Source organism: Sorex fumeus, unplaced genomic scaffold (assembly GCF_029834395.1).
Source record: "Sorex fumeus unplaced genomic scaffold, SorFum_2.1 ptg000226l, whole genome shotgun sequence".
NCBI classification, from domain to species: domain Eukaryota; kingdom Metazoa; phylum Chordata; class Mammalia; order Eulipotyphla; family Soricidae; genus Sorex; species Sorex fumeus.
In genome coordinates, this window is record NW_026606283.1 from 1,271,925 (window position 1) to 1,297,500 (window position 25,576).

Genomic DNA, 25,576 nt, shown 5'->3' on the forward strand with positions numbered 1-25,576 from the left:
TCCTCTTTCAGAAGTCAAGTGTCCCCGTGAGAGGCGCCCCAAAACCCACTTCCAAAAGGGCCACTGGGGCACCGTGTCTGCGCCGCAGAGCAGCTGGTGGGGGTCAGGAACGGGAAAGTTCCAGCAACCACCTGCTCTGCATGGGAGGAGCGCGGATCCCCCAGTCCCCCCAGGGTCCCCTCCCTGCGCCCCCGTCTACCTTTCCCCCCAAAGCTGCTCCCCATGGGGGCCTCCACGCTGTCCCCTCGCCACCCCAGAGCTGGGACAGGCCCAGGACTGTGCTGTCCACCCCAGGGGGGTCCCCAGACAGAGCTGGGGCTGCCAAACACAGTTAGAGCCGCAGAAGGGGCAGGCGTGGGCTGCGGGTGAGCGTGGACGGCGGCGGGGTGGACAGTGGTCAGGGAAGGCAGTGGGGGTGGGCGGCAGGACAGGGCTAGACATGAAAGGAGGGTGGGGAGAGGCCAGGGATGGACAGCGGGCGGGGGGGGGGAATGGATGGAAGGCAGGGGTGAGGGGAGAGGGGCATGGATGGCGCGTGAGAGTGGATGGAGGGTGGGGTGGACAGTGAGTGGGGTTGGTCAGCGGCCCGGGTTGGAGGCAGAGCCGCCAGGCTAACAGACCTGGCCTCACAGGTCCCGGAAGTGCTGGTGCATCCAGCCCCAGAGCTGGGGCCGCAGTGGCCCAGCTGGTGGGCGGGGGGGGGGGACTGTGACCCTCAGCCCGCAGAGCCTCCCAGCCCCGCAACCCCCCCACCCCCCCCGGGGAGACATCCAGGCTCCCCCCAAACAATCAAGTCCGCCAGGAGCTTAAAGGCCGAGTGCCTGCCTGGCCTCAGGCGCAACCCCAGGACCATCCGGTGCGGCCCCCAAACCCCACGCAGTGGGGCTCCCCCAAACAGGACAGAACAAACCAGAAGGCTCCCCACAAATGCAGGCACACCTACAGGGGCTGGGGACAGTAGGGCTGACGGGGAGGCCGCGAGGGACACCCTCCCACCCCGTGTATCTGCTTCGCTCTCATCTTTCCTGGAACCAAGGAAGAGTCAGGCTCCCACTGGTGGGGATGAGAATATCGGGGTGCGGGGGCCAGTGCAGGACAGGCCTTGCCGCGCACGTGGCTCACCTGGCTTCAGTTCCCAGCACCCCACGGGAGTGATCCCTGAGCACTGCCAGCTGGGGGCATCCCCCCTCCAAAAATAAAAAGGGGGGGGGCTGGAGCGGCAGCACAGCGGGGAGGGCGTTTGCCTTGCACGTGGCCCGACCTGGGTTCGATCGCCAGCATCCCATAGGGTCCCCCGAGCACTGCTAGGAGTGATTCCTGAGTGCAGAGCCGGGAGGAACCCCTGAGTATCGCCAGGTGGAACCCAAAAACAGGAAGGAAGGAAGGAAGGAAGGAAGGAAGGAAGGAAGGAAGGAAGGAAGGTTGATTTTAGGTTGGAGAAATAGCACGCAAGTTAAGATGTTCGGGCTGGAGCGATAGCACAGTGGGAAGGGTGTTTGCCTGGCATGCGGCTGACCCGGGTTCGATCCCCGGCATCCCCTAGGGTCCCCCAAGAGCACCGCCAGGAGTGATTCCTGAGTGCAGAGCCAGGAGTCGGCCCTGAGCATCGCCGGGTGGGACCCCAAAAGCAAAGTAAAGGCAAGATATTTGATCCGCTAACAAGAATGAAAACGCAGGGCCCGTGAGACCATCTAAAGGGCTGAGCACCAGCTGTGCTTGCGGGAGGCCCAGACTTGATACCTGGCATGGTAGAAGCGGCCCCCAAAACCCCCATGAGCGACCTGGGCCTCCCGCCTGCTGAGGAGTCACCTCCCATTCCAGAGATCCCCGTAAAATTTTGGGTTACCAGTTTTTAAAACATGAGGATCCCCCCCCATAAAAATGGACAACCTGGGGGCTGGAGCAATAGCACAGCGGGGAGGGCGTTTGCCTTGCATGCGGCCAACCCGAGTTCGATTCCCAGCATCCCAGATGGTCCCCTGAGCACCGCCAGGAGTAATTCCTGAGTGCAGAGCCAGGAGTAACCCCTATGCATCGCTGGGTGTAACCCCAGAACAAAATCACCAAGTGATTTATGGTCCCCTGAGCACCGCCAGGAATGATTCCTGAGTGTATGAGCCAGGAGGAACCCCTGTGCATCACCAGGTGTGACCCAAAAAGCCAAAAAAAAAGCACAACTTGGGGCCGGAGCAATAGCACATCGGGGAGGGAATTTGCCTTGCACGCAGCCGACCAGGGTTCGATCCCTGGCATCCCATAGGACCCCCTGGGCACCGCCAGGAGTGATTCCTAAGTGCAGAACCAGGAGTCAGCCCTGAGCATCGCCGGGTGTAACCCCAGAACAAAATCACCAAGTCCAGTCCTGCGGCTCAGCAGAGCATGGTGGGCTGAGTTGGGCTGAACCGCGTGTGCATGACATGGCAGGGGTCCTGAGGCCCTTGCTAGCCCCCCCGCCCCCCCACCCCGGGCATCTCGCGGCACCTCTCCAGGCAGTAAATAACCAAAACGAGCTAACAGGGCAGGGGAGAGAGCGCCAGGCTAAGGTGGCGAAACCCAGTTCAATCCCCTGTTCCGTAGGGTCCCCGCCAGCACCAGCCAGAGAGATTCCAGAACACAGACAGGAAAATGCCATCCGCGACCCCCAAACAAAAAAAAACAATAAAACCAAGGATAGGGCCTGAGCGATGGCACAGAAGGGAGGGTGGGTGTTGGCCTTGCACACAGCTGACCTGGGTTCGATCCTCTGCATCCCATAGGGTCCCCCATCCCATAGGGTCCCCCGAGCACCATCAGGAGTGATTCCTGAGTGCAGAGCCAGGGATCAGCCCGGAGCACCGCCGGGCGTGGCCGAAAAACTAAACAAAAAACTCAGAGCAAGTTCAGAGGGTCGGAAGCTGTGGGTTCTGCAGACTGAGGGGGCCCTGGCTGGGTGGGGGGGTCGTTGGAGGGTCTGGGAAGCACTTGGCCACGGGCGCGCCGCGATGGGGGCGCGGTGCCCGCATGTTCCCCCCAGGCCCGCGAGGTCCCGCCAACACGCGTGGACACGCGCGCACACAGGCGCACACGCGTGCACATGCAACACACACATCACACGCACAACCCAACTCCCCCTCGAGCAGAACTGGGGAGGGGGGGAGGCCTGGGGCGCGCACCCCGCACCCCGCCGGGGGAGACGCGGGTGGACTGGGCTCACCCTGCGCTCTCCGCCCCCCACCCCTGTCCCGGGACGACCAGCCCCGCCGGGGCGCCGGGCACGCCCGAGCCAACCTCCCTCCCGGCGGCGCCGTCTCCGGAGGGGCTTCGGGCGGGGCGCCCCCCAGATCCCCCGGCTCCCTCCGTCCCGGGGGTCGGGGGAGGGGGCAGAAGGCGCCCGCCGACGAGGGCGGGGACTCCGGGCCGGGCACCCTGCGCTGCGCCCCGCAGCCAGCCCGGCCCGCGCCCCTCCCCGCGCCCCCTTGCAAGCCCGCGCCCCTGCGTGCGCCCCCCGTACCCGTGCCCGGCGCGCCCGCCTCCCCGCGGCCCTGCGTGCGCCCCCCTATCTCCCCTGCCCCCTTGAGTGCCCGCGCCCCCCTCCCGCGCCCCTGCGTGCGCCCCCCATCTCCCCTGCCCCCTTGAGAGTCCGCGCCCGCCTCCCCGCGCCCCTGCGTGCGCCCCCCATCTCCCCTGCCCCCTTGAGAGTCCGCGCCCCCCTCCCCGCGCCCCTGCGTGCGGCCCCCTATCTCCCCTGCCCCCTTGAGTGCCCGGCGCGCCCGCCTCCCCGCGCCCCTGCGTGCGCCCCCCATCTCCCCTGCCCCCTTGAGAGTCCGCGCCCACCTCCCCGCGCCCCTGCGTGCGCCCCCTATCTCCCCTGCCCCCTTGAGAGTCCGCGACCCCCTCCCCGCGCCCCTGCGTGCGCCCCCCTATCTCCCCTGCCCCCTTGAGAGTCCGCGCCCCCCTCCCCGCGGCCCTGCGTGCCCGCTCCCCCCCGCGCGCCCCCTGCCCGTGCTCCCCATCCTCCCTCCCGCCCGCCCCCGCCCGCGACCCCCGCCGCCCCCCGCTCACCCCAGCCGCCGCCGCGGCGCGCAGGGCCCGGCCGCCGCTCCCGCCTCGCCGCTTCCTTCCCGGGGCCGCGGGCCCGGCCCGGTCTCGGGTTTCAGCCGCGCCCCGCCCGCCGCGCGCGGACCCCGGAACTCGGCGGCGCCCCCGGCCCCGCGCGGCCCCCGTGCGCTCGCGCCGCTCTTTGTTCGCGCCGCCCGCCGGGTCCCCGCCCGGGCCTCCCGGACCCCGGGCCGAGTCCCCGCCTCCCCCTCACCCCGCCCGGCCTCCCGCTCACCTTCTTCCCTGCATCCCACCCCGACGCGCCGAGCACCCGCCGGGCCTGGGCGCCCCCGCCCCCGGCCGGCCCGGGAAGCACCGCGCAGGGCGCTTTGGGGGGCGCCCGACCCCAACTCCGGGTGTCCGTGGGGTGCCCGGGACAGAATTCGGGGGCCTCTGAGGGACCCTGGCCTCGTGCAAGGGTGCCACCCCTGACATCCCATGGCATGAAGAAGACGCCTTTCCTGAGCACAGAGCCGGGAGTAACCCCTGAGCATCACCCGGGCACGACCAAAAAGCAAACCAAAAAGCAACCCCCCCCCCCATAAAACCACAGAAAGAAAGCACTTGAGGAGAGAGAGGGAGACCCGGGTTCGATTCCCAACACCCTGCAGACCGGAGGGGGGGCTCCAAGCCTCCAGCCCCTCTCCCTAGCCCCGAGCACCCCTGGGTGTGGTCCCAAACCCAAACCCGTTCCTCTGAAAACTCAGGCGCTTTGATGAAGGCGTTTGCTCTTTCCCCTGCGGCCTGCAGGCTGCTTGGTTCTAGAGGGTGAGGCTGGGGGGGTGGCAGCGGGGGGCTGTGTCCTGGTTGATCATAGACTCTGCCCCATCCTCCGGCTACCAGGGGGCCCGTGGGGGTGATGGGAAGAAGAAGGAGGCAGCCGACGCTTTAGTATTCCTGGGGAGGAGACGCTGTCTTTGGCCAAACGCTGGGAGCCCAGATTCCAGCTTGGTGTGTGGTTCCCCGCCAGCTGCCTGAGGCATTTCACAGCCTTCTGTTCTCCAGAGGGTTTCAGACTTGCACTCGGAACCCGGGTTATTTATTGAAGGTGCACCCAGTCCCGCGGGTTGGGCTCTGCGGACCCCCTGGGAGTCACTGAACCCTTCTGAACTGCAGGAGGGTGGCACTGAGACCGCCTCTCAGACCTGGTCTCCATGGAGCCGAAAGATGACACCGGCTCATGCCAGCACTTTGGAGAACCTTCGGGAAAGGCCTGGGAATGCAGAAACCACATGAGGCAGAAACGCCGATGACTCTCTCTTGGGGCTCCTTCTGCACCCAGGAGGCGAGACATCCTTCCCGAAATTCCGTTTCATTCCGAACCTCTGGCCGAAAGCCCTTTTTTTCTCCTGCTGTTTTATCAACTGTATTATTTGTCACGAAGGTTTTTCCTCTCCTCCACTCATAAGTGCAGGACTTATGCATTCAGGGCTGGAAACTACTGGCAACAAATGCTTTTTTTTTCTTGCTTTTTTTTCTGCCTGTGGGGGAGGGCATTTGCTTTGCAGGTGGCCGACCCGGGTTCAATCCCTGGAATCCCATTATGAACCCTGAGCACCACCAGGAGTGGTTCTGAGCACTGTTGACTGTGCTCCCCCCAAAAAAAGGTGAATTTATTATTATTATTATTATTATTTTGCTTTTTGGGTCACACCCGGCGATGCTCAGGGGTTCCTCCTGGCTCTGCACTCAGGAATTATCCCTGGCGGAGCTCAGGGGACCCCATGGGATGCTGGGAATCGAACCCGGGTTGGCCACGTGCAAGGCCAACGCCCTCCCCGCTGAGCTATTGCTCCAGCCCCATCACTTCTTGATCTTGGTGCCCATCACCTGCCACTCACCTCATGGTGTCAGGGTCTATTTTTTGCATGAGATCAAAACTTGAGGAGAGGTTTCTTTGTTTTCGACAGCGCTCAGGGCTGGCTCTGTACTCGGGGATCACTCCCGGTGGGCTCAGCGGACCGTATGGGGTGTCGGGGTCGAATCTGGCTTGGCCACGTGCAGGGTAAGCCCCTCACCCCTAGACTTTATCTTGTCAGCCCAACTGTAAAGTCTAAGAATTACTGATACACCCCTCACTAAATAATAATAATAATAATCTATCTGTCTGTCCTCCCATTCATCAATTTGCTCAAGCAGGCCCAGTAACATCTCCATCTCCATTGTGAGACTTTTTTGTTTGTTTGTTTTTCATTTTTATTAGTGAAACACCATGAGGTACAGTTGTAGACTTACAAATTTTTGTGCTTGGGTTTCAGTTATACAGTGATCGAGTACCCATCCCTCCACCAATGCTCATTCTCCACCACCACAGATCCCAGTATCCCTCCCACCCCCATCCTCCCATCCCACCCTGCCTCTGTGGAAGGGCATTCCCTTTTGTTCTCTCTCTCCTTTTTAGTGCTGTGGTTTGCAAAAGAGACATTGAGTGGCAATCATGTTCAGTCTATAGTCCACTTTCATCATGCTTTTCCCATCCTGGGAGGATCCTCCCAACACCCTTTATTTGGTGCTCCCTTCTCTATCTGAGCTCCCTTTTCCCCTAGCACGTGTGGCTGGCCTCCAAGCCATGGAGCAGAATTCCTGGTACTAATCTCGGCCACTCTTGGGTGTTAGTCTCCTATTTTGTTACTTTATGTTTCCCAGATGAATGCAATCTTTCTATGACACTTGGGGGTTTTTTTATTTGTTTTTTGTTTTTTGCTTTTGGGTCACACCCAGGATTGCACAGGGGTTCCTCCTGGCTCATACATTCAGAAATTACTCCCGGCGGTGCTCAGGGGACCCTATGGGATGCTGGGAATCAGCCCTGGGTTGGCCTTGTGCAAGACAAACGCCCTCCCCACTGTGCGCCAGCCCCGAGATTTGTTGTTACTGTGTTTGGCGTATCGAATACGTCACAGGTAGCTTGCCAGACTTTGCCATGCAGGTGAGATACTCTTGGTAATAATTAATGAAAAACGAAAAAAAAGAAAAAAGAAGTGAGCTACTGCCACCAAAGCTCTGTTTTCAGACTTAGATTTTGGAGGGGACGTGGGGTTGGGGCGGGCCTCCCAAGTGGTGCTCAGGACTCCAGCTAATACCGGCCCTGGCAGGTTAGTGCCAGTGACCCAGGGTGCTGCCTGGGCCATTGATTCTCAGGGGCCTCGGGGTTACTCTGACAACACACAGACGGCCACGGGGTGCTGGGGAGCAAGTCTGGGGGACCCCTGCCTGGCGCTGCACCCCGTCCTCTCCCCCACTACCCCATTGCTTGGTCACAGGGGTCGCTCACTGGAGAGTTTGGGGCCTCATTCTGGAAGCTTCGCAGGGCCCACAGGGGTCCAGTTGAAGGGCTTTGTTGAGCTATGTCCACAGCCAGGAAGATTCTTGCTGGATCATGTGTGTGTGTGTGTGTGTGTGTGTGTGTGTGTGTGTGTATGGAGTGGGGGGTTGGGGGGGTTGTGAATGTCTGTCCCACCGATTTAGCTGATCACCAGTGGAGACTCGGGGACCCTGGGGACAAAGCCAGGAGGAAGTGTTGCTCTTCGATGCCTCCCACCCATTTCACTCTCACTGTGCAGGCCCCCTCCAAGCCTCCCCACTGTCCCTGTCCCCCGTGAAGTCAGAGTCCTCCCTCACAGCCCAGAGTGCCCTCTAAGGGGAGGATCCATTTAAAGAAGGAAAAAAAGAAATTCTGAACTAGCTGGGCAGACACAGATGTGGATTTCCTGCTAAACACAATTTGTTCAGTTACTTTTCTTTCTGGGTCACACCCAGCGATGCACAGGGCCACAGGGGTTACTCCTGGCAGTGCTCAGGGGACCCTATGGGATTCTGGGAATCGAACCTGGGTCAGCCGCGTGCAAGGCAAATGCCCTCCCCGCTGTGCTATCGCTCCAGCCCCACAGTTTGTTCAGTTTTAAACAACATTGTTGAGTGAGGCTAGCGAACTGAATGCATCATTTTATCAGGTTTTTCTTCTTTTTTTTTTCCTCTCTTTTTCTTTTTGGGTGGTTGGGGGCACACCTGGCTATGCCCAGGGTTTACTCCTGGCTCTGCACTCAGGAAACACGCCCAGTGGGGCTCAGGGGACCACATGCCAAGGATTGAGTCTGGGTCCAATGCGTGCAAGGCAAGTGCCCTACTGGCTGTGGTATGGCTCTGGCCTGCCCACCCTCCCTATTTCCCTCCCTTCAGTCATTTCTTTTCTTCCCTCCCTTTCTTCCCATCCTTCCTTTCTTCTGGTGTAAACACACACAGTGGTGCTCAGGGATACTTTTCTTTTCTTTTTTTTTTTTGGAGGGTAGGGGGTGTCAGTCACATCCGGCAGTGCTCAGGGGTTATTCCTGGCTCTGCACTCAGGAGTTATTCCTGGCAGTGCTCAGGGAACCATATGGGATGCTGGGAATTGAACCCAGGTCAGCCATGTGCAAGGCAAATGCCCTACCCGCTGTGCTATCTCTCCAGCCCCCAGGGATACTTTTGACAGTGCTTGGGGACTCAGATTAAACATCAGGTCAGCAAAGTGCAAGGCAGTTCCCTACCCACTGTAATCTCTGTCTCTGTCTCTTTCTCTGTGTGACCCTATTCTTTTTTTTCTCTGTTCTTAGAGCTCTTCACTGATAACTTGATTGTTATCACTATGCTGCTGTTCAAAACAAAAATACGGTTCTTTTGTTGTTTTTTGTTTTTGTTTTTTTTCCACAGTGAGCTGAAACATATGTACACAAGTCACCCGTGGTGGGCCGAAGGGGGAAGAAGGTGGTATGGCTGGTTCAATCTGGATGTTGCCAGGGGCTGGCTGGTCCTGGTTCCACCATTAGGTGGGGATGAAGGATGAGACCTGATGCTGGCCAGGGCAGGCGGTATGTGTGGCCACCCCGCCATCTCCCCCCAGGCCCACGGCATGAAAGTGGAAGATCACAGTGATGCCAGGCAGGAGGGAGGAGCCGAGGATGGTCCAGCACCTGGAGGCAGGAAGCTACCGGCTACTTTGAGCTTTGGGCCAGTTGGGGGGTGGGGGGCGGTGTGTGCAATGTTTTCTGTAGTTCTCATCTCCGGGTCAATGGGAAGTGGAAAGCTTCCTGTCATTCTCACCTCCTGACCTATGGGAAGTGAAAACTTCTGTAACACTCATCTCTTGACCAATGGGAAGTGGGGAGCTTCCTGTGGCAGCTTTGCTAACTCAATCTTGACCGATTGACCAATGGCAAGCTTCCTGTTCTCACCTCTCGACCAATGACAAGCTTCCCGCTCTCACACATCGACCAATGGTGAGCTTCCCGCTCTCACCCTTCAGCCAATGGCAAGCTTCTCGCTCTCACCCCCTCGACCAATGACAAGCTTCCCGCTCTCATCACCCCTCGACCAATGGCGAGCTTCCTGCTCTCACCCCTCGACCAATGGCGAGCTTCCCGCTCTCACCTTTGACCAATGGCGAGCTTCCCGCTCTCACACGTCGACCAATGGTGCGCTTCCCGCTCTCACCCTTCAGCCAATGGCAAGCTTCTCGCTCTCACCCCCTCGACCAATGACAAGCTTCCCGCTCTCATCACCCCTCGACCAATGGCGAGCTTCCCGCTCTCACACGTCGACCAATGGTGCGCTTCCTGCTCTCACCTCTCGACCAATGGTGAATTTCCTGCTCTCACCTTTCGACCAATGGCAGGCTGGAAGGCTTCTCTCGCTTCTGACCGCCTGGGCAATTCATCTGCACTGCTAGATGATTCTTCGGAGACAGAAGGAGCAGAAAGAGGGCACCCACCCACTTAGCCGTCTCTATGCATGGAGAGGAGAGTCTCGGAAGCCACGTTTACTGTCCAGAACAACCTTTTCATTTTCTTTTTAATATTTCCCTATTTTCCAAAAATTACCCCTGGGACCTATTTTATTTTCGTGTTTTGGACCACACCTGGCAGTGCTCTGGGCTGACTCCTGGCTCTGCATTCAGGAGTCACTACTGACAGGCTCCAGGGACTTTATGGGATGCTGGGGAACGAACCCGGGTGCATGCAAGGCAGACACCCTCCCTGCTGGACTATTTCTCCAACCCCTGGGGCTTATTTCTATTTAAAGAGTTGGAGAAGGGTCAGGGAGATGTTACAAAGGTATGTTTGCATGGATAACTTTGTTCTGGGTAAGTTTCTCTTATCCCCAATCCAGAAACCAGTACAAAAAGCCCGGTGAGTACCGCTTGTGTGGACCCCTCGAAAAAGTTACTTTTGGGGGCTGGAGCAATAGCACAGCGGGTAGGGCGTTTGCCTTGCACGCGGCTGACCATAAGGGATGCTGGGTTCGATTCCCAGCATCCCTTATGGTCCCCTGAGCACCGCTAAGAGTAATTCCTGAGTGCATGAGTTAGGAGTAACCCTCCCTGTGCATCGCCAGGTGTGACCCAAAAAGCCAAAAAAAGAAAAAAAAGAACAAGAAAAAGTTATTTTTCTGTTGCTCCAGGGGAACAGAGGGCCCCTAGTGGCTATCTTTGGAACTGCAGCCTAAATCCCCAGGGTCTGGACTTGAACCCGGGTTAGCTGTGCGCGAGGCAAGCGCTTTCCCTGTTATCCTCTCTCCGGCCCCTCTTGAAGTGTATTTGATCTGTATAAAGGGCAGAATTTTTCCAACAAAAAGAATGTTGCTGGAAGTTGTTCCAAATGCCATCTGAGTGATGGCCATATGTCATATAGAAACTATGCACCTAACTGAATGGAAAGTGCACCGTCACAGATGGCATGTTCTATCCCGGAATCTCTGTTCACAGCAAATGTTTCTGAAGTAGCGTTCTACCACATGACACATGACTGTGCTCATAACAAGAAGTTTTAGATCCTGTGTTTTGTAAAACGCATTAAAAGGGGCCGGGGAGAGGATTCAATGGGCATATTTGCATGCAGGGGAATGGGCTCACCCTCTGGTGTCTGAGTACTGTTGGGAGCATTGTAGCACTGTCCTCCCGTTGTTCATCGATTTGCTCGAGCGGGCACCAGTAACGTCTCCATTGTGAGACTTGTTGTTACTGTGTTTGGCATTTCGAATATGCCATGGGGAGCTTGCCAGGCTCTGCCTTGCAGGCAGGATACTCTCGGTAGCTTACCGGGCTCTCCGAGAGGGACAGAGGAATTGAACCCAGCTGCGTGCAAGGCAAATGCCCTACCCGCTGTGCTGTAAGTGTGAATCCTCTGGCTGGCTCATCTGTCCTCCCCTACCACAGGGATAAACAAACAAACCTGGAGGGACTTGGGAGAAAAATGCATTCTGCAAGATTCCTGGGTCCTTCCCAGTGCCTGCTTGGCTGACATTCGGAGCGGGGATTTGTCCTCGGACTGGCATTCTTTTTTGTTGTTGTTTGGTTGCTTTTGAGTCACACCTGGTGGTGCTCAGGGCTCACTGCTGGCTCTGCATTCAGGGGCGGGCTTCTGGCTGGCTCGAGGGACCATGGAGAGGCTGGGGATCGAACCCCCAGTAGGCCACGTGCAAGGCAAGCGTCTTACCTGCTGTACTGTCTCCCAGACTCCCAGAATGACATCTAAGTCCCTGCACTCTCGTATGAGGCACTGAAATTTGTGTTTGAGAAGCAATTCTCATGATATCTATGAACTTAGAATAATTCTGGGCTAGAGCAATAGCACAGCGGGTGGGCATTTGCCTTGCACGCGGCTGACCTGGGTTCAATTTCTCTGTCCCTCTTAGAGAGCCCGGCAAGCTACCGAGAGTTTCTTGCTCACAAGGCAGAGCCTGGTAAGCTCCCTGTGGCGTATTCGATATGCCAAAAACAGTAACAAGTCTCACAATGGAGATGTTACTGGTGCCCACTCGAGCAAATCGATGAACAACGAGAGGACGGTACTACAGTGCTAGAATATCTCTGTACCATTGACACAAACATCCTATGGTTTGGATTCTAACCCAGATAAATAAACGTCTCATCGCAAAAAGTCTATATACAGAAAAGTTTTTCCCAATACCATCGGTGGCAAATGACAAGCCACTCAGAGGTGGGTTCAGATCTCCACACCAGAACTTCTGTTATGAAGTAAGGACTCAAAGTGGGGGTGGGGGTGTCTGTCTACACAGACTGGAAGACTGTTGTGGTTTGCTTGGGGGTGAAACCCAGCAGTGCTCGGGGCTCATTCCTGGCAGGGTTCAGGAGACCGCATATGACACATACATGACCACAGAGGGATCGAACTGGGGTCGGATACATGCAAGGCAAATACAAACAGTACACCTTAACCTGTGTACTATTTCTCTGACCCTGTCGGAAAGGACTTTTGTTTTGGGGGGGCATACCCAGCTGTCCTGAGGGATGACTCCTGACTCTGTGCTCTGGGAATCATTCCTGACAGTGCTTGGGGGACCATAGGGTTTTCCGGGGACCAGAGCTGGTTGGTTGCATGAGAGGCAAGCACCTGAGCTCCTGTTGCTACCTTTCTGGCCCATCAGCCTGGAAGGTTTTTGACTGTGCTCATGATTAGGGCAATTTGGCAGGGACTGGAAAGAGGGTTCCCCTGAGGGTTCTCTGACATGCCACATGTCATTGCCATTTATCATTGCCTCTATTCTCAGCTTTAAAATAGTCAGGTGTCCGGGGCTGGAGCGATAGTACAGTGGGTGGGGCTTTTGCCTTGCACGCGGCCAACCTGGGTTTGATTCCCAGCATCCCATGTGGTCCCCCGAGCACCACCAGGAGTGATTCCTGAGTGCAGAGCCAGGAGGAACCCCTGTGCATAGCCAGATGTGAGCCAAAAAGCAAAACATAAATAAAATAAAAATAGTCAGGTGTCCATGACCCAGAAATCTCACAGCTGGGGGGCTGGAGTGATAGCACAGTGGGTAGGGCGTTTGCCTTGCACGCGGCCGACCCGGGTTCGATTCCCAGCATCCCACATGGTCCCCCTGAGCACTGCCAGGAGTAACTCCTGAGTGCAGAGCCAGGTGTAACCCCTGTGCATCACCAAAAAGCAAAAAAAAAATAAAAAGAAAAAGAAATCTCACAGCTGGGATTCGTTCCCAGAAATACAGGCCTCCAGAAAAAGCTGTCATCTGCAGGGAGGGTGTTCCAGCATTGTGTGCTGGCTAAACAGCTCCTGCTCACATGTCCAGGCAGGCTGCACGTGCTGGCACACAGGCCACGGAGAGCCTTAGCCGAGCTCTTGAAGGCCGTATATTGTTTGCTTGGGGGCCACACCCAGAGAGAGCTCAGGGCATGCTGAGGTCCCCAGATTTCTGGATTTGAGTCCCAGTGCCCAACCCCCCCCCCCCCAAATGCTGCTAGATTGAGTCTCAAATGAAACAAATGTATGTCTGTTTTAGGAGAGAAGAACAGGAGAGCTGAGAGGTAGGGGTGAGTCTGGGCGGGTAGGAGGAAGTGGGGTTTGTTGCGAGATAGGTCAGAAAGATAAATCTGGGAGATTTTCTATAGCAAACCCGAGAAAGCAGAATCAAACCCATTAGCTGAGTGTTTTACCTCCCAGAGGCACACGGTAGGATTGAAAGTAAATTTAACTCTAAATCTGCAGGGGTGTAGCCACAAAATCAGGCATCTAAGAAAGCAGTGAGTCTGGGAGATGCTTGAAAATACCAAAACATTAATTATTAATACCCCTTATTAATAATTACTAGATTATTATTCCTTAGTCTGCCTATGGAAGGGTAGGGCTGGAACGATAGCACAGCGGGGAGGGCGTTTGCCTTGGACATGGGCAACCCAGGTTCTATTCCTGTCCCTCTTGGAGAGTCCGGCAAGCCACCGAGAGTATCCCGCCCGCATGGCAGAGCCTGGCAAGCTCCCCGTGGCGTATCCATATGTCAAAACACAGTAACAAGTCTCACAATGGAGATGTTCCTGGTGCCCGCTCGAGCAAATCGATGAACAACGGGAGGACAGTGCTACAGTGGACAGTGGACAGCTTGCCTCCACCCCCACCCCACTCAGGTGGCTGGCTGTATTACAGGAAGGAATCAAAGACATAGAGTCTGGAGTCATAGCACAGCGGGGAGGGCGTTTGCCTTGCACCGCAGCCAACCCAGGTTCAATTCCCAATTCCCCTATGGTCCCCTGAGCACCGCCAGGAGTAATTCCTAAGTGCAGAACCAGGAGTAACCCCTGAGCATTGCCGGGTGTGACCCAAAAAGCAAAAACAAAAACAAAAACCATAAAGACATAGAGTCACCACTTAGAATGGAACAACTTAAAAACTCAGGCATAAAGTCAGGGATGTGACTCAGTAGAAGCGGATTTGCCTTGAGTGTGTGAGGTCCTGGGTTCCATCCTCAATTCTGCGCAAAATAAGCAGACACATACATCAAGTATCCTGCACAAAAATCATGAATTAATTTGTGTGCTTGTGTGTGGTGGGGGCGGGGTGTGGGAAGGGAAACTTGGTGTCATCCATGGTGGCCCAGGGATTGCTCCTGAAAGTGCTTAGGGTCTGCCCGTTTAAGTGAGCACCTCACTCCCTAAAAAACTCTCTGGCTTGGATGAAACAATTTTTTTTTCTCTTTTGGGTCACATCCGGTGATGCTCAGGGCTGACTTCTGGCTCTGCACTCAGGGATCACTCCCGGCGGTGCTTGGGGAGACCCTATGGCATGCAGGGAATCGAACCCGGGCTGGCCGCGTACAAGGCCAACGCTCTCCCCGCTGTGCTATGGCTCCGGCCCTATGAAAGCATTTTTTTTTTTTGCTTTTTGGGTCAAACCCGGCGATGCACAGGAGTTACTCCTGGCGGTGCTCGGGGACCATGTGGGATGCTGGGAATCGAACCCGGGCCAGCCACGTGCAAGGCCAACGCCCTCCCCGCTGGGCCATCGCTCCGGCCCTATAAAAAGCATTTTTAAACGTTCCATTATGCTTCTATTGTCTGAACATTCTGCATCTCGGGCGCTCGCAACGACGCGTCTACACCAACAACCCCGCGTTCCAGGGGCTACTTCCGGTCCCCGACCTGCTGCTTGGCCACGCCCCCAGGGCGCTCGGGCCTCCCGGGCGAAAATCCCGCGAGACGCGGCCGCCCAATCAGCGCCGGGCGGGGCGGGGCGTCGCCGGCCGCCACCCCGCGGGAAGCTCCCGCCCCCGCGCTTCCGGCGCGCGCGGTGACGTCGGCGGCGCCGGGCGCCCGAGCGCAACCGACCCCGGAAGCGGCGGGGGCGGCGGGGCTGGGCCGGCCGGCAGGGGGCGGCGGCGCCGGGCATGGTAACGGGCGGGCGGGCCGAGCTCCGCCGCGGCGCCGCCATGATGATCCACGGCTTCCAGAGCAGCCACCAGGACTTCGCCTTCGGGCCCTGGAAGCTCACGGCCGCCAAGACGCACATCATGAAGTCGGCGGACGCCGAGAAGTGAGGCCGCGGGGACGCGGGCCGCGACCTTGCGGGACGGCCCGGGGCGGGGGCGCGCGCGGGAGCGCCCGCGGGCTTGTACGCGCGCAGGGACACACGCACGGGCACACGCACGGGCACACGCACGGGCACACGCACTTGCCGTACGCACGCGGACAGACAGACAGGCTCAAGGCACGCGCACGCACGCACACGAACATGCACACACAAGCACACGCACGCACAGACATGCACACACACAGACATGCGCACGTACACGCACACGCACACACAGACACGTGCACACGCACCACGCACACATGCACGTGCACACACACAAACACGCACACACAGACTCACGCACACAGACGTATGCACACACACAGACACCTGCACAGGCACACACGCACGCGCACACACAAACATGCACACACAAATGCACACACGCACGCACAGACACATGCACATGCACACAGACAGACGCACATGCACACACACGGACACACTCACGTGCACACGGACACATGCACGTGCACACACGCACAGACACATATGCATACGCACAGACATGCACACATGCATGTGCACACGCAAACATGCACACACAAGAACACACAGACACATGCACGCGCATATGCACAGATAGACATGCGCATGTGCGCACACAAACACATGCACACACAAGCACACACACACCAGACACATGCACACACACAAACACCCATGCACACACAGACATGCACACACATGCCCACATATGTGCACACATGCACCCAGACACACGCACACACATATACACATGCACACATAACACATAAACATGCACATACGCACATATACACACATGCACACACACGCACACACAGCCAGCCCCAGGGAAACATGCTCACGCGTGCATACACTCAGCATGCCCCAGGGAAACATGCATGCAAATGCACATGCACACACATGCACACACGCACATGCACACATACATGCATGCACGCACGCACCCTGGTGGAGGTGCTGGGGCATTACAATGGGCGTGGTGGCCAGTGGACGCCTTGACTTTCCAGCGTGTCCGGCAGTGCGGGGTGGGGACCCGGGGAACCTGAGCTCCCTCCTTCAGACACACCCTCCCTCAGTCCCTTCTCCCCAGACCGGTCACCGCAGTGCACCTGGACCCGCCTCAGGTGTGCGGCTTGCGGCTCCCAGATTAGCTAGTGTCGGGGGCCTGAATCTCGGTGCAGGCTGAGCGGTGGGGGCGTCCCTGCAAGCCGGGACCGCGGGAGCTGACAGCAGCAGCCCTGTCCTGGAAGGAGGTTGCATGTCTGTGTGTGCATGTGTGTGTGTGTGCATGTGTCTGGTGTATGTGCACGCATGTGCCTTTGTGTGTGTGCATGTGTGTCTGTGTTTCCAGATCCGTTTGGGATCTGGAGACTGCACACGTGTGCTGGGCTCAGGTGAGCAGGGACCCCCCCCCCCAGAGCTTTTTGATTTTATTTAGTTACTTTTTCGCCAGACTGCTGGCCTGTTGGCTCCCATCAGTGGGGTGCGAGTTGGTGCTCTGGTGTCGCCCTGCCTGGACAGGACCTCCCCCTCCTCCCCTGCCCGAGACAGGGGTGGATCGGAGGCCTGCAGGACCTGAGTTAGAGTGGAACAGAGCGGGTGAGGGGAAGTCCCTGAGCCAGGGGGAGAGCTGGAAGGAGGTTGCCTGCCCCCGGCTAACTCGGTTCAGGGCTGGTACCCGGAGGCTTCGCCGAGAAGAAGCGGAGGAGGTGAGGGCGGGCCGTGGGGAGGATGCCTTGACTTCATTGAAACATCTTCAGTGCTTCAGTGCATAGTGTCACTGCCATGCTTCCCTATTCTCCACAATGCGCGAGCGGCCATGGCATTTCCCCATCACCGAGGCACAGGTTACCGAGGCAGAGATTATCACCCCGGACAGTGCGGGAAGAAGTCAGAGGGGCTAGGAACGGAAGGAAGCCACCTTTTTTTTTTCTTTTTGGGTCACACCCGGCAAAGCACAGGGGTTCCTCCTGGCTCTGCACTCAGGAATTCTCCCTGGCGGTGCTCAGGGCACCCCGTGGGTTGCTGGGAATCGAACCCGGGTCGGCTGCGTGCAAGGCAAACGCCCTCCCCGCTGTGCTATTGCTCCAGCCCCTGGAAGTCTCCTTCTTAACCTGTTCGGTTATTGGGCCACATCTGATAGTGCTCGGGGTCTTAACTCCTGGCTCGGTGCTCACAGATCACTCCTGGCAGGGCTCAGGGGACCCTGTGGGGGTGACCCGTCCCCCGGCTTGTGGTCGCCGCAGGTTGGCCAATGAGCTGCACATGCCGTCGCTGCCGGAGATGATGTTTGGGGACAACGTCCTCAGGATCCTGCACTGCTCTGGCTTTGGGATCGAGTTCAACGCCACGGACGCGCTGAGGTGTGTCAACAACTTCCAGGGCATGCTGAAGGTGGCGTGCGCCGAGGAGTGGCAGGAGAGCAGGTGAGCGCCGCCTTCGGAACCGGAACCGGAACGGGGCCGAGGGTCCGCCAAGGTCCACGGACAGGGGTCGGTATGCAACCCGCGGGTGGGTGGTTCTGGAATTCAGTTTCTGCCTTGTAACGCGGAGGTTGCAGGTTGGTCCATTGGCTGGGGCTGTCCCCCGTGAATTGTTGCTGCGGTAAATTGAGTCACAGCTTTGAGGAGTGGTGTGGGCTTGGCTGGCTTCAATCCTCCTGGTTCTCCATGTGGTGTGTTTGTTTTTATTCAATCTTTTTATTTATTTATTTTAACTTTTTTGCTTACTGGGCCATGCCCGGCAGTGCTCAGGGGACTTACTCCTGGCTCTGCTAATGGATCATTCCTGGCAGGGCTCAGGGGACCTTATTTGGGGGGGAGGGAGGGGTAGGGTACCAGAAAACAAATCCAGGTCCAAGCAGAAAAAGGAAAAAAATGGGGCTGGAGCCATAGGACAGCGAGGAGGGCGTTTGCCTTGCACGCAGCCGACCCAGGTTCGATCCCCAGCATCCCATAGGGTCCCCCGAGCACCGCCAGGAGTGATTCCTGAGTGCATGAGCCAGGAGGAACCTCTGAGCATCGCCGGGGGTGGCCCAAAAAGCTGTCACTGTTACTGTCCTCCCGTTGTTCATCGATTTGCTCGAGCGGGCCCAGTAACGTCTCCATTGTGAGACTTGTTGTTACTGTGTTTGGCATAAGGAATATGTCACGGGGAGCTTGCCAGGCTTTGCCATGCAGGCGAGATAATCTCGAGCTCTCCGAGAGGTGCGAAGGAATTGAACCCCGGTTGGCCAGCCGGCCGCTTGCAAGGCAAATGCCCTACCCACTGTGCTATCACTCCAGCCCCAAAAAGCAAGCCAAAAAAAAAAAAACCTCCAAAAAACCCAGGTTCACTTAGTGCCAGGCAAGCACCTCACCTGCTGTACTCTGTCTCTTCCATTCTGTTTTTCTGTTTTTTCTTTCTTTTTTTTTTTTTGGCTTTTTGAGTCCCACCCGGTGATGCTCAGGGGTTCCTCCTGGCTCATGCACTCAGGAATTACTCCTGGTGGTGCTTAAGGGGATCCTACAGGATGCTGGGAATCGAACCCGGATTGGCTGCATGCAAGGCTAACGCCCTCCCCGCTATGCTATTGCTCCAGTACCTCTGGTCCCTTTTTTTTTCTTTGTGGTTTTTTTTTTTTTTTGCTTTTTGGGTCACACCCGGCGATGCTCAGGGGTTCCTCCTGGCTCTGCACTCAGGAATCACTCCTGGTGGTGCTCAAGGGACCACATGGGGTGCTGGGAATTGAACCCAGGTCTGCTGCGTGCAAGGCAAACGTCCTCCCCGCTGTGCTATTGCTCCAGTCCCTCCGTTCTGTTTTTTAAAGAAAAATGACTCCTTCAGATTTGTGGGGGACATTTCAGGGCCATGGAGGTGAAGGGCAACATGCTGTCTTGGAAACCCAGAGCTGCGAGGGTTGTTCTGTTGGCCCAGTGATGGCCCAGTGGCTCTGGTGGGCCCGAAAGCGGACGCCTTGGGGTCAGGCTCTAGCAGAGACGAGTCAGCCCGCCCCACCCGCGGGCACCTGATGCCGCCCGATGCCGCGTCCCTCGTCCCATCCCCTGCTTCCCTGTCTCTGAGGACGGAGGGTGAGCACTCCAAGGAGGTACTGAAGCCGTACGACTGGACCTACACGACGGACTACAAGGGCACGCTCCTCGGGGAGTCCCTGAAGCTGAAGGTGAGCGCGGCCACTTGCGTCCAGCCCGGCGCCGGCCCCGATGGTCTCGGTTCAAGAACGTTCTCGCAGCGCGGGGATGTGGGTGGGTGGCGTTCGGCCGGGAGTGGCAGGGCCTGGGGTCCCCGTGGGGCGCTTTGGGGCCTCACCCATCTTCGGGGGCGCCGGGCCTCGCTGCCCAGTGTCGGTGGCCAGAAGCCGGGTGCCTCGACGTCCCTAGGGGGGCTCTCGGCGTTTCAGCCAGCAGCCTGCATTTGTACAGACGAGCAGGAGCCCGGGCTGGGGGCGGGGCCCCTGGTGTGGGGGGGGGCACCTGGTGAACAGCCCCCGTTCAGGGGCCCTCCTGAGTCAGCCGTGGGCTCAGTGGGGCTTGGGTTGGCAGGACAGTCGCCGTCCTGGGGGTCGGACCCAGCTCGGCTGTGTGCAAGGCAGCACACCACCCCCTGCTCTCCCCAGACCCCTCTTTGAATCGTCCCTGAGGTTCTTTGTTTTTGTTTGCTTTTTGGGTCCGACTCAGTGATGCTCAGGGCTGACTCCTGGCTCTGCACTCAGGAATCATTCCTGGCGGTGCTCGGGGGACCCTAGGGGTTGCCGGGGATCGAACCCAGGTCTACTGCGTGCAAAGCAAATGCCCTACCTGCTGTGCTATCACTCCAGCCCCAGCACCCCTGAGGTTCCTTTGCCTTCCAGGTCGTGCCGACAACAGACCACATCGACACGGAGAAGCTGAAAGCCCGCGAGCAGATCAAGTTCTTCGAGGAGGTTCTCCTGTTTGAGGACGAGCTGCACGACCACGGAGTGTCCAGCCTCACCGTGAAGATCGTGAGTGCCCGCCTTGTTCCCCCCCAGCCCGGCTGTCTGGGATCCCCCAACAGGGCTGACCCCCGCTCTGCCTGTGCTCCGGCTCGGGGGTGGGGGTGGGGCGGGTAGCTGAAGGTGGGCATCGCAGCTCGGGGGGGAAGTCGTATTGCAGGGGAATGTTTTCTTACGGGGCTGGAGCGATAGCACAGCAGGTAGGGCGTTTGCCTTGCACACAGCCAACATGGCTGACCCGAGTTCGATTCCTCCGCCCCTCTCGGAGAGCCCGGCAAGCTACCGAGAGTATCTCACCCGCACGGCAGAGCCTGGCAAGCTCCCGTGATGTATTTGATATGCCAAACACAGTAGCAACAAAGTCTCATGATGGAGACATCGTGTATTTGTTTTGCTTTTTGGGTCCCACCCGGCGATGCTCAGGGCTGACTCCTGGCTCTGCACTCAGGAATCACTCCTGGAGGTGCTCGGGGGACCCTAGGGGATGCTGGGGATCGAGCCCGGGTTGACCGTGCGCAAGGCAAACGCCCTCCCTGCTGTGCTATGGCTCCAGCCCCTGGTACAGACTTTTATATGCTGTTAATTCAGTAAATCCTCTCATTTGAGAGGGCTTGAGGAAAACTGGACTCACACCTGGTAGTGCTCAGGACTGACTCCTGGCTCTGTGCTCAGGGCTGACTCCTGACTCTGTGCTCAGGGCTTACTCCTGACTCTGTGCTCAGGGCTGACTCCTGGCTCTGTGCTCAGGGCTGACTCCCGGCTCTGTGCTCAGGGCTGACTCCCGGCTCTGTGCTCAGGGCTGACTCCCGGCTCTGTACTCAGGGCCACCTCCTGGCAGTGCTCAGGGGACGATATCACTGTCGGGCTGGGGCCAGGGTTGGCTGCATCAAGGCCAACATTGTACACCTCTCTACCGTCACTCTGGCTCCCTGCTGATTTTTTTTCCTTTTGGGCCACACCCGGCGATGCTCGGGGCTGACTCCTGGCTCTGCACTGAGGAATCGCTCCTGGCGGGGCTCGGGGTCCCCCTGGGATGCTGGGGCTCGGTCCCGGCTCAGCCGTGTGCAGGGCAAACGCCCGCTGTGCTGTTGCTCCGGCCCCCGCCCCTCTGCGTTCCGAGGAGTCCTTTGCCGCGCGTGGGGCCGTCCGAGCGCAGCCGGTCGCTTCCCCTCCGCAGCGAGTGATGCCGTCCAGCTTCTTCCTGCTGCTGAGGTTCTTCCTGCGCATCGACGGGGTGCTCATCCGGATGAACGACACCCGGCTGTACCACGAGGTGGGTCTCCGGGGACCCTGCGGTGCCCGCGGCTCGTCGCGTCTCGTTTCCTTGGCAGGAAGTTCGACTTGAAATATTTTAGCTTTTTTATTTTTTTTTGGCTGGGGGGTGACCCACACCTGGTGTGCGCAGGGCTGACTCCTGGCTCTGCTCAAGGCTGACTCCCGGCTCTGTGCTCAGGGCTGACCCTCGGCTCTGTGCTCAGTGCTCACTCCCAGCTCTGTGCTCAGGGCTGACTCCTGGCAGACTTGGGGGACCCTATGGGGTGCCGGGGGTCCAACCAGGCCCAGCCACAGAACAGTGAAAACTGCGGCTCGTTTTCTTTTTTCTGCACGGTGAGGATTCACCCATTCTGTGGTCCGTCTGCGCTTTGCAGGGGGGCGTCCACCCCAGGCTCTGGGCTGTGCCCAGGGGCGCGTTCCCTCCAGTGAGCCTCCCGGTGGGCTCCACATCCCTCGCTGCCCCGTCGGCTGGGCGGGCACGTGTGTGTGTCTCTGTGTGTGTGTGTGTGTGTGTGTGTGTGTGTGTTTGTGTGTGTGTGTGAGTGATGGGGGCTTTGGTCAGTCGTGGTCCCCAAGCTGACCACACCCTTCCCGGCTCTTCCAGGCGGACCAGACGTACATGCTGCGGGAATACACTTCCCGGGAGAGCAAAATCGCCAACTTAATGGTACGGGCTGGTCTGTGTCGGGTGGGCTGGGGTCTGCGGTCGCTGCTGCTTGGTGCTGAGGGCGGGATTCTGCCCTTCCCCTGCTCCTCGGAGGGGGCATGGGCCCCTGTGCGTTCGTGAGGGCCTCTTTACACTGGGCCTCGGACCCTGTTCCTGCTTTGCTGTCCCGCCAGGTCTTCCGGGGGCGCCTCCTGGCTCTGTGCTTGGCTCCATGGGTCCCCCTGGGGGCCACCTGGCCACTCCCGGCTGGGCTGGACCCCAGGGCCTGGCCCCGTGGGCGCCTCTAGGTCCCTCAGCACGGCCTTCTGTCGGGGTGGAGGGTCCGCGTGGGTGGGGACAGTGGCCCTAAGTGCAGACCCCGCCCAGCGCCTGTCCGGCCCGTGGCCCTGGTTCCCGAGATGGGGGCCAGCGAGAAAGGGCCGGGGGTGAGGCCCGGCCACTCGGGACTGGAGCACACAGCCCGTCCCGGGGGTCTTCGGGGTCTTCAGGGTCACCTGCTCACTTGCACCCCGGGGGCAGCATGTGCCGCCCGCCCTGTTCACAGAGCCCAACGAGATCTCGCAGTACCTGCCCGTCAAGGAGGCCGTGTGCGAGAAGCTGCTTTTCCCGGACAGGATCGACTCGAACCCCGCCGACGCGCAGGACAAGCCCCTGCTCAAGTAGCGGTGAGCGCGGGGCCCTGGGGATGCCCGACGTGCGTGCGTGACTGTAGACAGTCATCACCGTCAGCCCCGTGTGGCCTGCCGGCCCCTATCCCCCGGTCCACCGCGACCCCCCGCTGCCCTCCTCGTCTCGGCTGGCCCCTGGCGGCCCCTCAGCACTGGGCATGTCGCCGCAGAGGCGTCCATCTCGGTGCACGGGGGTTTGGAAGGTTCCGGGTTTGGTGAGGGCGTCTTTGGTTTTCGCTCGGAGGCCACGTCCAGCAGGGCTCAGGGCTCAGGGGGCCACTTGGGGACCGCCCCGTGGGGTGCCCGCCCCGCTGCTCTGGAGAAGGTTCCAGAGTAGACCCCGCAGCAGGGCCTTCAGCCCTGTGAGTCCCGGTGCCCATCTGAAGGCGTTTGCAAATGTAGCCTGGAGGATCTGAAGGATTCTGCAGGAGTGAGACGCTTGCCTGGGATAATCCTGACACCCCAAACCACTGCCAGGAGTGATCCCGGAGCCCCACTGGGTGTGCCCCTAAACCCCAGCCCCAAGATACATACTTTTTTTTTTTAAAGCAGATATTGCATAAGTTTCTAACGCAGTCATATTTTCTGCTTTAATTATTGGAGCAGCAGCTAAGAGGGTGCGCTTCAGGGGCTGGAGCAATAGCACAGGGGGGAGGGCTTGCACATGACCAACTTGGGTTCGATTCCCAGCATCCCATAGCGTCCCCCGAGCACCGTCAGGAGTGATCTGAGTGCAGAGCCAGGAGGAACCCCTGAGCATTGCCGGGTGGGACCCAAAAAGAAAAAAAAAGACAAGAAAAGAGGGCGTGCTTCAGAAATAAAAGCCAGTTTTTCTTTCTGAACTTTCTTTTTTTTTAAACATTGCCCGGAGTCCAGTAAAAGATACTTTCTCCAAGACTTAGGTTGTCCCCCAATGAGACAAACATACTTTTGAAAATCCATTTAATTATTCGGATTGATGCTTCCAGCATTTGTAGTCTTGCGTGCCTTTCTGACTGGTCTTTTTTTGGGTCACACCTGGCGATGCTCAGGGTTTCCTCCTGGCTCTGCACTCAGGAATCACTCCTGGCGGTGCTTGGGGGACCCTATGGGATGCCGGGGATCGAACCCGGGTCAGTTGTGTGCAAGGGAAATGCCCTCCCCACTGTGCTATTGCTCTGGCCCCATATTTAATTTTTTTTTTAAATTTTTGGGTCACACCCAGAAATGCCTAGGGGTTCCTCCTGGCTCTGCACTCAGGAATCACTCCTGGCAGTGCTCAGGGGACCCTGTGGGATGCTGGGAATTGAACCCGGATTCGTGGCGTGCAAGGCAAACGCCCTCCCCGCTGTGCTATCACTCCAGTCCCAAACTTGTACATATTTCTGCTTGAAGGATAAATGGTTCAATGAGATGATTTAGTTTTCAAGTATTAGCAAAGCTCCTCGGCTATTAAAGCTACATTTCCACGATGGGTAGGGCTGGAGCGATAGCACAGCGGTAGGGCGTTTGCCTTGCATGCAGCCAACATGGCCAACCCGAGTTCGATTCCTCCGCCCCTCTCGGAGAGCCCGGCAAGCTACCGAGAGTATTCGATATGCCAGACACAGTAACAACAGAGTCTCCAATGGAGACGTTACTGGGCCCGCTCGAGCAAATCGATGAACAACGGGAGGGCCTTTCCACGATGGGTAAGTCGTGATCGCCACAGCCCGTGACATCAGTGGGCTGAATTTCTGAGCCGGATGTGGTCCAGAGTGGTTTGGCATTGGCTGGGCTTCTGCTGTGGCTTTTGCAAGGTTTAGAAAATCAGAAAATGAGGGTTTTGTTGTTAACTGAGACAATTACATAGCCTGTTTACTATATACAAAGGCCTGGTTTAATTTCATTTTTTTTTCACTTTTAGGACTGGAATGTGTATGAGTCGTACCTCACCTCACCTCCCGATCGTTTCCAATTATTTTCCATGCAGATTTGAACAAAACAGATGCAATTTATAAAAATTTCTAAGACAGGAAGAAAAACTTGTAAGACTATTCATTAGCTGAAGTTCGTAGGCCACTTCTATTCAGATGTCTTAGTGCCTGAGTCACTCTTAGGTGACTGTGAAACGTGGTAGAGATTTAAATTTTTTTTTTTTAAATTGCGGACGGGAGGTAGGTAAGTTGAGTGTATTCCCGGGAACTTTGTTATCTTCTTGTGGGGGAAGAAGCCAAGAGAAGCCGTGTCTGACCATTGCTACAGAAGCTATCTGCCATTTTATATTTATTTGTTCCTAGCGTCTTTTTTGTAAAAGGGAATAAACAAGGAAGTGCTCATTTTGTTTCGCTATGTCATTTACTTTCATTTTTTGGGGGGGGAAGCGGAATTAAAACACTTTGTCTCGGAGCCGGAGCCATAGCACAGCGCGGAGGGCGTTTGCCTGGCACTCGGCCGACCCGGGTTCGATCCCCGGCATCCCATAGGGTCCCCTAAGCACCGCCAGGAGTGATTCCTGAGTGCAGAGCCAGGAGGAACCCCTGAGCATCGCCGGGTGGAACTCAAAAATGGAAAAAAAAACCCCAGACAAAACCCCAAGTGTATCTACTTGTGTGTG

The 25,576-nt window shown here is 57.8% G+C and overlaps 1 protein-coding gene across 1 annotated transcript; it reads left to right on the forward strand.

Annotated features, from left to right (window-relative positions):
- Positions 1-15,175: 15,175 nt before the first annotated feature.
- On the forward strand, positions 15,176-25,311 carry TIPRL (TOR signaling pathway regulator). The gene is made up of 8 exons (XM_056108551.1): positions 15,176-15,392; positions 17,666-17,845; positions 19,482-19,581; positions 20,269-20,400; positions 21,569-21,664; positions 22,271-22,333; positions 22,853-22,998; positions 24,887-25,311. Exons 1-7 carry the CDS (start codon positions 15,247-15,249, stop codon positions 22,994-22,996), a joined length of 861 nt encoding a protein of 286 aa, XP_055964526.1. The 5' UTR covers positions 15,176-15,246; the 3' UTR covers positions 22,997-22,998; positions 24,887-25,311.
- The last annotated feature ends 265 nt before the right edge of the window (positions 25,312-25,576 follow it).

Excerpts from the sequence above, each read along its gene's own strand:
- TIPRL (XM_056108551.1), top strand. The coding sequence starts at position 15,247 with ATGGTAACGGGCGGGCGGGCCGAGCTCCGCCGCGGCGCCGCCATGATG. Across the intron at positions 17,846-19,481 it reads GAGGAGTGGCAGGAGAGCAG|GACGGAGGGTGAGCACTCCA; the intron begins GTGAGCGCCGCC and ends CCTGTCTCTGAG. Across the intron at positions 22,334-22,852 it reads GCAAAATCGCCAACTTAATG|CATGTGCCGCCCGCCCTGTT; the intron begins GTACGGGCTGGT and ends CCCCGGGGGCAG.